The 12,381-nt window shown below is 41.4% G+C and overlaps 1 protein-coding gene across 5 annotated transcripts in view; it reads left to right on the forward strand.

Annotated features, from left to right (window-relative positions):
• The window catches only part of CRCP (CGRP receptor component), a 50,405-nt gene that overhangs the window by 30,611 nt on the left and 7,413 nt on the right, over positions 1-12,381 (forward strand). For 2 of the 5 annotated variants that reach the window (XM_006088217.3, XM_023753445.1), the window contains one exon: positions 3,000-4,849. In XM_006088217.3, the coding sequence (XP_006088279.1) occupies positions 3,000-3,149 (150 nt within the window). In that variant the 3' untranslated portion in view covers positions 3,150-4,849. Of the gene's footprint in view, positions 1-2,999; positions 4,850-7,073; positions 7,228-12,381 lie in introns of those variants that run through there. The other 3 variants (XR_002829114.1, XR_002829113.1, XM_023753444.1) reach the window with 3 other exon arrangements.

Below are 12,381 nucleotides of genomic sequence, written 5' to 3' on the forward strand. Positions count from 1 at the left end.
CAAATCATTTACCAAGGCTTGTAGCAGTATCTCTTCTCACCAGAGTGGAATAAGAAGTTGGGTTTTCACAGAGAGTGGAAACTGCAGAGGACTTGAGACTTTCCTCATCTAAAGCTTACAATTTAGAAGTAATCTCAGCATCTAACATTTGTTAGTATTCAGTTTTAGGGGCTGAAATTTCTCTTTTTTAATTACACCTCAGCCATGATTTGTTGCAATCCTCAGATCTGTCTGAAGAAGAGGAAGCCACCCAGCTTCTGTGACTCTTCTTCCCTTTTGAGCCCTCTGGTCTGAAGATAGGACAGTGAACCCATGACCTCACCGGCCATGGTCCTGAACAGCACTGCCATCTATGCCTGTTATAATGTAGTGACTATAAAATGTCTTGAATTATATAGAGTTTTATGGCTTACAAAAGACTATAGTATTTGTTCTTGTTTGGTCCTGACTATACACATTACTTTCATTTTATATTAAAGAAAATGGAAATTTACAGAGGTTGGGTGAACTGTTCCTGGGTCAAGTAGCTAAAAGTGTCAGTAACTATTAGATTTTGAGATGTTTGAGGAAAGTAGGAGGTTAGGCCTGACAGCTTAAAATGAGAAACAGTTCATCAGCTCAGTTTGACAGCTCCTGGGTATTGATATAATCTCTGTATATGATTAAAGACATTTGTCATTTATGTTGACCCATCTGCAAATACTTTGGATTTTAAAATTTCATTTGCCTTTATATTCTGAGTAACTTGAAACCTTTGGTATCAGAATGTTGAGATGGTGCTTTGCACTTCTTTATTTGGGCCTGAGAATCTTGGATTGAAAAGAAAACTTCCTGACTATAATTATCCCTGAGGATCATGTGCGAATCAAAGCTGCTCCTGGCAAATTTGGCTAAATGGAAAGCTCATCAGCCCTTTTGCCAAAAACACACCTCCCTAACACCTGATCTTAGTGTTGCATCTGCCAAACCCAGAGATTGGGATGCAAGAAGGTGGCCTATTGAGGTTCTCTCTGTTTGGTTTTCTGAAAGGGAAGGCCTCTTAGAGGTCGCATAACCAAACTCTTAACCAGTGGACTTTATAGTAGTCTGCTGTACAGCATAGCATCTCTGAGAGAGGAAATGATAGAACCTCCTAGTGGAAGGCATGGTGTTCTAGAAAGAGCTGGGATGCAAAGTCAAAAACCTTGCCCCCACTTGCTTTGAGACCCAGGTCAAGTTTCCTTGTAACGCTGAGCATCCACTTACCAGTAAATTTGTCCTGCCTTGATGTGCAGTGTTCTTGAGAAGCTCTGGGGGCAGTGATTCGGTGACAGCCCCTCACAATCTGTGGGGCACTACACAGATACTAGTGGAGGCTGTCACTCTTCTAACAGTAGTTCAGAGCTCCTTCACCCTCTCACCTGAGGCAGGAAGTAGTTTACCATCAACTGCATATGCCAGTTATTCATAAACTTGGAGACATTCTTCTCAAATGGAGATCATTTCTCAGGATTAAATCAGGTTGGATATATCCCTCCTTCCTCTTCCTTCATTCTTTGGAGGCAGTCTGTGTTAGTCCTTTCATGAACCCGTTTGCATGTCTGATTTTAAAAATGGGCTTTGGGGATTGTTTCTTGTTCAGTTAAGAAGTTATTTTATTGAGCCTTTGAATCATTAGACAGTGGACATTTTATTTCACAGTGTGATAGGATTTAACTTCATTGGTTCACTTGGTATTTTCCCCACCCTAGACCTCCCGGGGTTATTCTCTAGTTGTGGAAACATTTTTGGACTAAGATGAATGAAGAGACTAATGTTTTTTCAGGAGTTTGCAGTATGATCTTGGATGTGTCACTGGGCTTCTTTTGTTTCTATACTGTTATTTGTAAAGTGAGGCAGTGGACTGATTTCAGGATTGTAAGTCTAGCTTGCCATCTTTCTTTACTTAAATCTGCTGGATTTCTTTCTAGAATTCCTTTTGGTCTTACTTGCCAGATGTCAGAGATTGCTGTGGGAAATGCCATAGAATAGGACCCTGGACACCTTTAGCTGAAAAGGTTGTTTGCAATAGACAGCTAATGCCACCAAGTGAATGTGCTTAAACAATGTGACTGCCTGCATATTTTTAAAAGGGGGCTGACTATACATTATGTTTGTATTCGATAACATATTGAGAATCAGAGGTGAGGCTTAGAAACTGGCTCATGATTGTGGGTATCGGCTGTGTGTTCAGATTTCCAGGACTGTGTCGGTAGCCAGGCTTTGAGTAGACCTTTGATGAGGTGTGTGGGGTTGTTTTCCAGCGTCACTCATCAGACTCCTGTTCTGCATTCTCAGGAGGAGACTAAGGCCCAGTGGTGTGTGTTCGAGTTGGATAGGCCTGGCTTGGATTTCTAGTTTGCCTTTTGCCGGGATTGTTGTGAGGGTTAAAAGAAATAATGGACATACTAGTAAAGTGTAAGGTGCAGCACCAGGCACATAGCTCCCTAAAGAGCTGTTCTTAGGTGGTGGCGTTAATGAGGATTAGAAAAAATATATAAACCACTTGGCACCATTGATGAGGCAGTATGGGATTGTTTTCCAGTGACACTCATCAGACTCCTGATGAATCATCAGATGAGTTGTTGCTACAGTTTGTAAGTTATAGTTGAACTTGCAAAATACAAAAATACATAAAGCACCATGCACTCCCCAGAGGTGAGTTTTTCTTTGCATATACAACATATTCACATGTGTATATAGGGATAGAACTGTTAGGGTTTTCTTTTTCTTTCAAGAAAAATATTAATATGCAATTCTCCTTTTTCACTGACCCATTTTGAGCACTAGCACTGGCTTACCCTGAAATTTGATCAAGCTTCTCCCTCCTGTGGAGCCAAGGTGGAGAGGACCGAGAGACCGGAGGCTCTGGACCGGCCCTGAGCTCTGTGCTAAGAGGCTGGGCTGGGACTGGGAATGACATTGGGTGGCCCAGCCTAGGAGGCTCATTTGTAACCCTAGAGGTTTTCTTCCTTCTGCAGATGGTGGAAGAGAGTGAAGAACGGCTCACAGAGGAGCAGATCGAAGCACTCCTCCACACGGTCACAAGCATTCTGCCTGCAGGGCCAGAGGCTGAGCAGAAGAAAACTACCGGCTATGACGTGACAATGGATGAAGAGGACCCGGCATAGAAGAGCACAACTGGGCCAAGCATCTCATGAAGTTGAAAGGCCAGCAGCTGTTTTTCAGACATAGAGGACTGTTTGTTTAGTTTTACCCTCTATCCCAACAGACCTGATTTCATGGTTAGTTAGTTGGGTAAATCACAAAAATAAGCCTTTCTCAAAAATAAGCTGAAGAGAGAAATATCTTTGCATCCAGGAGAAGAAACATGGTGAAGACAGGCTGAGGTTGTCAGGGCAGAGAGCTAAAGAAAGGAGGGCCTAGTCAAAGAGGACAATGACTGGGGAACCCTCTGTGGGAAAAATATTTCTTTTGTGGCCTTTGCCACAGTTGTGGGAAAGTCCTTTATATGCCGCTAGTACAATACTTGCGTCGCCTTTGTGGGCTGTCCTACAAATTAGCTTCATCTACTTCCTCAGGGACTTCCCAAGCGGGGGCCAGAGTGCTGTTGGGATGAGAACTGAGTTAGCAGAATCCAGTTAGATGGCTAGTCACTCCTAGACCAGCTCTAGGTTAAAGTGAGCTGCTGAACTTGGCTCACCTTAGAGCAGCGGTTCTCAACCTGTGGGTCGCGATCCCTTTGGGGGTCGAACGACCCTTTCACAGGGGTTGCCTAAGACCATCAGAAAACACATATATAATTACATATTGTTTTTGTGATTAATCACTATGCTTTAATTATGTTCAATTTGTAACAATGAAATTGGGGGTCACCACAACATGAGGAACTGTATTAAAGGGTCGCGGCATTAGGAAGGTTGAGAACCACTGCCTTAGAGGAATCTTTTCTTCAAGAACGGCAGAGATAAAGAACTGGTCTGCCAACCCTTCATCAGGTCTAAAGGCCCTTTTCCTCTATGGCATGGGCTTTGTTTACCAGCCCACTATTTAGTCTTAAATGTTCAGGCACAGCTCATTCCAACTGAAAAGGCACTTCAAACTCATTGACTGGCAACAAATGCAGTGTTGGTTGCCTTTCTGACTGCCCTGGGCAGGTGCCTCCTTGGAGACTAGGTGAGCTTCATTTGCACAACAGGCAAATTATTTGCATCTTTAAAAAGGGTACAATTATGCACTCTTTTCATAAAATATGTAAGAAATAGAGGTTGATTAATGAGAATTTGAATTTATTGGCTATTGCAGGGTTTCAGTTTTTAAATTTTTAAAATATTTTGATAATTATGTGAAGAGCTTGTTAATAATATTCAAGCGTTAGAGAGTTTAGTAGCTCCCAGATATGTGATTGCTTTTGGTCCTAGGAATATTGAAAGCAAATCTAATTTCCCACATTCATTCTTCTCCCTATTTGGGGAAGAAAATGGCCATAGACATTAATTTGCCAAATGGGCACTCATTTGTTGTAAGATTACATATTTTCAATGCTGCTGTTAATTGGATTACTTCCCATTCCCTGTGATTTCTAGGTTTTTATTTTTTTACCTCCTTCCCTCTCCCAGTTGTAATTGTGTCAGTCTTAACCTTATCGTCTAAGGACCAGGGAGATCTGCTTACAGGCAACATTAAATGAACAGGATATTTATTTTTAAATCTTTCTTGAGTATTGGGAATTTTACCAGGGGCTATTTTTGTTAGTCAAGGCATACATGTGCTTATGTATTGTTTCATCTTAACCATGAGTGTGTTAGATTCTTTTGCTTGATGGATTTAAGGCTTAATCCATGTAATAATAAATTGTTTTCAGGTGACTGCCAACTTGTTTTTTTTTTTTAAATATATATTTTTATTGATTTCAGAGAGGAAGCGAGAGGGAGAGAGCATTATTGGTTGGCTGCCTCCTGCATGCCCCCCACTGGGGATCGAGCCCGCAACCTGGGCATGTACCCTGACCAGAATCGAACCTGGGATCCTTCTGTCCACAGACCAACGCTTTATCCACTGAACCAAACTGTCTAGGGTCAACTTGTGTTATTTTTATAGATCTTGAAGAGTTTGTTTTGCCATGGATAGAAAGAAATCAAGTGAAATATGACTTGGAGTTTAAAATGTATGATTAAGAAAACAATTGAGTCTACTTAGATCTAACTTCTGTGTTGGATTTCAGGAAAATTTTTAGTTTCTACATTTGGGATCTGGATGTAGCCTCAGTTTCGGATTAAACCACACAGACTCTGGAATACTTATCTTTCATCAGAACCATATTCTGTGTAATATTCCTGTCACATTAATAATGAACATTTTAGAAAGAAAAAGTCATAATTTACACAAACATTTGGGAAGGGAACTGGGGAGTCTGGGAGAATCACTTTTCATTTTATATTCTATACTACTAGCCCGTGTGATATTGCACTCAGTAGGCCGCCCACCGCTTCCGAGGGAGCCGGTGGGAACCGCAGCGCACCTCCAGGAGCCACGTTGCTTTCACGGGAGGCGGGAGGGACCCGTGTTCATTCTGCGGGAGCTGGAGGGACCCGCGCTGATTCCGCGGGAGGTGGGAGGCGGGAGGCGGGCCCACCGTCTCCTCTCCGGGCCGATGCTTGGCCAGAGGCTTCGGGCCAGCTCCCCCCGTCCCTGTCCACTCTAGCTCCAGGGAGCTGGCCTGAGCCGGGTGCGGCGACAAAGCAAGCATTCTGCCAGGCCGCTCATGCTGCCCGCTCTCAGCGGCTCCCCCTCCCCCCGGGACTGGGGGACTCCGGTGGGGCCGAGGGGACTGGGTGCCACCATATTTGTGACAGAGTGATGGTTAATTTGCATATTACCTTTGTTTTAGATAGGATGGTTTCAGTTTTTGACCATGTGACCAGTTTTGTTCTTTAAAAAGAAAGAAGTATGCCCATTTGTGTGTAAAAGTTGTTGAATGTGTAGTTGACAGTTAAATCTTGTCCCAAACATGGAGGCTAAAGCCCAGCTTGGTCACTAGGAGAGATGGCACTCAGGGAAGCTGGTACAGGCCCTGCAGCCTGGCAGGAGAAACATTCTGAAATGTCCTAATTAATTGCAGCAGGCCAGAGAATGGGAGAGAGAGCAGGGAGGTTAATCAGTTAACAGACCCGAGGGCCAGAACAAACAAATGTCTGTTCATATTCCTGAATATATGTTGAAATTTTGAATCAATTTCCAGGCTGCACTTTCTGCTTTTAGAGAATAGACAACCACCACATGCTACCACATCTTGTTTCTGGGCTGTTGCCCACAACCAATCCAAAACCACATCTTGTTTCTGGGCTGTTGCCCACAACCAATCCAAAAGTAGCAAGTACTTCTTTTTAGGGACTATGCACCTATTCCAGAAATTCTTTCAAAACAACCTAAGTCTTTCTTCCCCAAACTGTATAAAAGAGCCCTGTCATCTCCAGGATGGTGGACATGCTTGTCTCCATCTACCCCTGCTGCTGGTGGTTTAGGCTACATGCACCAGGAACTGGTGCTTTTTCTGGCTAGCATTTGGCTCAATAAACCCTTTCAGAAAGACTTTTGGCCTCAAAGGTTACTGTTTAACAAGCATATGAAGAAGGTAAGGTTTTTGAGAACTAATGCAGGTCTCTGGCCCAATGACTAGATTTTTAGGTCTACCAGCCTTTGTTATTTGACTTTTGTAGGCTCTCAGAAATTTTTTTCTTAAATAGATATGTCTTTTTTTGTTTGTTTTTAAAAAATTGATTTTAGAGAAGAAGGGAGAGAGAAAAAAAACCACTGATCTGTTGTTCCACTTATTTATACATTCATTGGTTTATTCTTGTATGTGTCCTGACTGGGATTGAACTCGAAACCTTGGTGTATCTGGATGATTCTCTAACCAACTGAGCTACTCAGCCAGGGCTCTATTTTTCTTTTAAGGTAAAGTTCTGGTTTTTAACATGGAGAGATTTTTTAGTTATCTGTCAGGAGGGTGCTACTGAGCTGTTTAAAAATTAAGTTGACTCCCAGTTAGATTTTACCCAAATATTTAACTTGTCTCTTTGCTTAAATTACAGTATGACCCACTGCCACCTCAGATGACTTCCCATTTATTCAGGGCTCATTTATAAAATAATGGGTTCCATTTCCCGAATCAATCATTATGTAACCATACCAGCTCTCAAGAGCTTGTACCCTTGTCAGAGTGGAATAAATTAATGCTCCAGTATATTCTTTGCTAAATCATTTTCTCCCCTGAAACCAAATTAACACTGTAAATTGATTATTTCTCAGTAAACTATAAACTGGATCACATACCCTGAAAGGAATCAGCAACCTTATTTAATCACACAATGGACAAAGGTGATAAAAGGAAGCAAAACTGCCTGGGGATCCTTTTGTATCTTTTTAAAATTAAGATATATCTCATATACCTACCATAAAATTTACCCTTTTAAAATGTACCATTCAGTACTTTTGAGTATAATCACATAGGGTTGTACAACCATCATCATTATCTAATTCCAGAATGTTTCCAATCAATCCCAAAATGTAAGAGCTTAAACTGTAAAATGGGAAAAGCTGCAAAACATTGGATTTGGCAATGATTTCCTGGATGTGCACAGGCAACAAAAGAAAAATAGGTAAATTGGCCATCATCAAAATTTAACACTTTTCATGCACCAAAAGACACTCAAGAGAATGAAAAGGAACCAACAGAATGGGAGAAAATGTTTGCAAATTATACTAGTACATCTGATAAGTAATTATTTTTTTATTATTTTAGAGCTCCTATAATGATCTATAATAATAAAAGGGTAATATGCTAATTAGACCGGACATCCTTCCTGATGAAGCCAGGGCAGAGGGAAGCCAGCCCAGGTCCCTGGTGCCTGCGGGTGGCTGGAGGAGGGAAGCAGCCTGGGTTGCAGGTGCCTGCCGGCGGCCTAAGGTAGGAAGCAGCCCAGATGCCTGGTGCCTGCCTGCGGCTGGAGGAGGGAAGCCCGGGTCCCGGGTGCTGGAGGGAAGCTGGTTCTGGCAGCTGGGGGAAGGAAGGCCTACTCTTGCATGAATTTTTGTGCATTGGGCCTCTAGTTTTATTATACTAGTGAATATGTTTTTTTGGAATAAACAAGTTTTGTATCAGAACTATCTTCAAACTTATTCTAAAGTAATAAAAGGAAAAATGGAAGCAGGAACCATTTTTTTTACCTCAGTTTACCTTTTTATTTAGAGGGACATGAGCAATCCCCAGAATTACCCTGACTTATTTCCATAGTCATGGGCAGTGATACAGGGGCAAGTATCCTGTCATAGGGTGTATGCATGTGAATGGTGGGATATATGTATGTGTTGGGATGGTGAGAAGTAATAGAACAGGAGACTGGAAAAGGAAACTAGGAATTGACAGCTCTTTGGTAAAGGGATGTGCTTGTATCATACATGAGATCACTCTAGTTGCAATATGAAGCCTGCATTGGCGGGAGGGGACATAAGGCAGGCAGCAAGGTCAGCTCCCCATTTACTGAACCAATCTAGGAGTGTAATTACTAGTTTATGAACCAAGACAATGGAAAGAGTGAACTCTAGGAGTTCTTTATACATTAAGAACACCTATAACTCAATAAGAAAAAAATCTACATAATTATCATTTTACTTTCCCACAAGCAATGCACAAGGATTCTAATTTCTCCATGTTCTAAGCAACACTTGTTACTTTCTGTTTTATAATAGCCATCCTAATGGGTGTGGATCTTTTTTTTTTTTTTTAATATATTTTATTGATTTTTTACAGAGAGGAAGGGAGAGAGATAGATAGTTAGAAACATCGATGGGAGAGAAACATCGATCAGCTGCCTCCTGCACATCTCCCACGGGGGATGTGCCCGCAACCCAGGTACATGCCCTTGACCGCAATCGAACCTGGGACCTTTCAGTCCGCAGGCCGATGCTCTATCCACTGAGCCAAACCGGTTTTGGTGGGTGTGGATCTTAATGGTTTTGATTTGCATTTCCCTAATGACTAGTGTGGTTCAGCATCCTTTCACAAGCAAATGGAACATCTGTATAACTTCTTTGAAAGAAGCCCTTAGAGCAGTGGTTCTCAACCTGTGGGTCGCGACCCCTTTGGGGGTCGAATGACCCTTTCGCAGGGGTCGCCTAAGACCATCGGAAAACACATATATAATTACATATTGTTTTTGTGATTAATCACTATGCTTTAATTATGTTCAATTTGTAACAATGAAATTGGGGGTCACCACATCATGAGGGACTGTATTAAAGGGTCGCGGCATTAGGAAGGTTGAGAACCACTGCCTTAGAGAGAAATGGGGAGTTACTGCTTCATGGGTACAGAATTTCAGTTTGGGAAGATGAAAAAGTTCTAAAGATGATAGTAGTGATGGTTGCACAACGGTGTGAATGTACTTATTGCCACTGGACTGTACACTTAAAAATGGTTAAAATGGTAAATTATGCATACTTTACCCCAATAAAAATTTTTTGAAAACTATGCTTTGGAAGGCAGAGGGGTAGATACAGTAACCCAGACTATTGGTGTAGTTAAAACTCAACACCACTTTGGCTCTGAGCCTCCTAGAACAGAAGAGTTACTCTTATCACAATGCCAAGAATGTGTTGATTGATTCTAATAGTTTAATGGAAACTATTGCATTGGTTTAAATTGTGGCAGCTGAAATTCTGAACTGTATACATACAATATTAGATTATGACAGTAGAAAGTTAAATGTAGAATACAAAGATACATAGACTAAAATTCAGAGATTATGATTTGTTTGGTTAATAGAGCAAACAAGGATTTTTAGAAAGCAATATACATGGGTTCCAACTTACTTGCTTTACATTGCGCCGTAGGAACGGATCCCCAACATAACCCGAGGACCTCCTGTATATCTAATGTCTTTACTTTCTGTGCTATTGATTAGTAATTTTTGCACTGCATTCTATTCAACCTTTAAACAGTATACTAAGTGAGAACTTGAGAAGCCTACTCCTGGGTCTCAAGAGCAGGAAAAGGGGTAGGGCTACAGGCACCCATTCCAATAGTCAATCCAATTATGCTTTAGATTGACTTTCTTTGGTTGTAGGATCATGTACTTTGAAAACCACTTATCATACATAGAATATACCTTTGAATTAAGAATTGGAATCTTGCCCTAGCCGGTTTGGCTCAGTGGATAGAGCATCAGCCTGCGGACCCAGAGGTTCCAGGTTTGATTCCAGTCAGGGGCACATGCCTGGGTTGCGGGCTCGATCCCCAGTAGCGGGCGTGCAGGAGGCAGCCAATCAATGATTCTCTCTGATTGATGTTTCTATCTCTCCCTCTCCCTTCTTCTCTGAAAAAAAAAAAAAAAAGAATTGGAATCTTATTACATAAGAATATGAAGTTCAATATTCTGATTAATTTGGTTTTATTTTATTTTTAAAAATATTTTTATTGATTTCAGAGAGAAAGGGAGAGGAAGAGAGAGATAGAAACATCATTGATGAAAGAGAATCATTGATTGGCTGCCTCTTGCATGCCTCCTATTGGGGATCCAGCCCGCAGCCCGGGCATATGCCCTTGACCGGAACCAAACTTGGGGCCCTTCAGTCTGCAGAACAACGCTGTATCCACTGAGCCAAACCAGCTAGGGCTGATTAATTTGATTTTAGAATATAAGCATACTATTTGCCTAAGCAATATTCAAAAGTAAAGTAATTTAAGAAATTAAAAAGTAAAGGATTTGTATATTTATTTAATATGAAATGCATTTATTTGAAAAATATTAAAGGTATTTTATTTTGCTATTTTGACCAAGGTAAATTAAGATTTAGAAAAGTATAGATTGTTGTAGATTTTATTTTAAAAGTGGTTCTAGGCATATGGAATACAAAGATAATGTAGAGTATCTCTGCTTTTAAAGGCACTTATGAGTCCTCTTAGGGACAATATGCAGTTCCTTATTAATACTGCTTAATAAATACCAAGAGAGAGGGAAGCAAACATATTATGCAAACACATTTGGAGGGGCATGTAACAAGGAGACTGCTCAGGAAGAAAAGAGGGAGTTTCACAGAAATCTATGTTAAGTAAAACCTCTGAATGTTAAATGTTGAGTGTGAATTAGCCATGCTTTATGAATTGATTTGTTTCCTCCAGAAAAAAAGATGTGTTGGAGTGCTAACCCCCAGTACCTCAGAATGTGGCCTGATTTTGGACACAGTATTCTTTTTACAGAGGAAACAAAGTAAAAATGGGGCTAGGGGGATGCAGGATGGAGGGGGACACTGGAGAAAAAAATGGGACGCCTGTAATACTTTCAAAAATAAAGATATAAAAAATGGGGTCGTTTGGGTGGGTCCTAATCAATATGACTGGTGTCCTGATAAAAAGGGGACATTTGGCTCTGGCCAGCTTTGCTCAGTGGTTAGAGTGTAGGCCTGTGGATAGAAGGATCTCAGGTTTGATTCCTGGTCAAGGGCACGTACCTGGGTTGCAGGTTCAATCCCTGGCCCTGGTTGGAGTGCGTGCGGGAGGCAACCAATTGATGTGTTTCTCTCACATCAATGTTTCCCTCTCTCTCCCCCTCCCTCCCTTCCACTCATTCTGGAAATCAGTGGAAAAAATATCCTCTGGTGAGGATTAACAACAACAACAAAAAGGGGTGAGTGGCGTTTGGACACAGATATAGAGGGAAGACAATGTGAAGAGACACATGCAGGAGATGGCCATGGACAGCCAAGGGGAGAGACCTAAAAAAAGCTCTCGAGCCGAAACCAGTTTGGCTCAGTGGATGGAGCGTCGGCCTGCGGACTGAAAGGTCCCAGGTTCGATTCCGGTCAAGGGCATGTACCTGGGTTGCGGGCACATCCCCAGTAGGAGATGTGCAGGAGGCAGCTGATTGATGTTTCTCTCTCATCGATGTTTCTAACTCTCTATACTCTCTATCTCTCTCCCTTCCTCTCTGTAAAAAATCAATAAAATATATTTAAAAAAAAAAACAAAAAAAGCTCTCGGAAGGAACCAGCTCTGTTGACACCTGTAATTGGTGAATATAATTGATTTTGGACTTCTAGCCTCCAGAACTGTGAGATAATATATTTATGTTGTTCAAGTAAAAAAAGAAAACAATGAAAATCTAAGTATTCTAGGACGGTCATTCACAGTCTGGCCCCCTATAAAATTTCCAACTTTATTAGTCTTTTGCAAAACCCCCATTCCAGCCAAATGGGTTCCCTCATTCATTAATCAACAAATTTTTATTGAGTGTCTACCATGCAAGGCCAAGGACTGGGCAGTGGGGATAAGATATGACTGTCATCCAGTGTCCCTGCTTTCAGAAAGCTTCATATTCTAGGGGGAGAGATGCTAAATGACCA

The sequence above is a fragment of the Myotis lucifugus genome, unplaced genomic scaffold, assembly GCF_000147115.1.
Source record: "Myotis lucifugus unplaced genomic scaffold, Myoluc2.0 scaffold_45, whole genome shotgun sequence".
NCBI lineage: Eukaryota > Metazoa > Chordata > Mammalia > Chiroptera > Vespertilionidae > Myotis > Myotis lucifugus.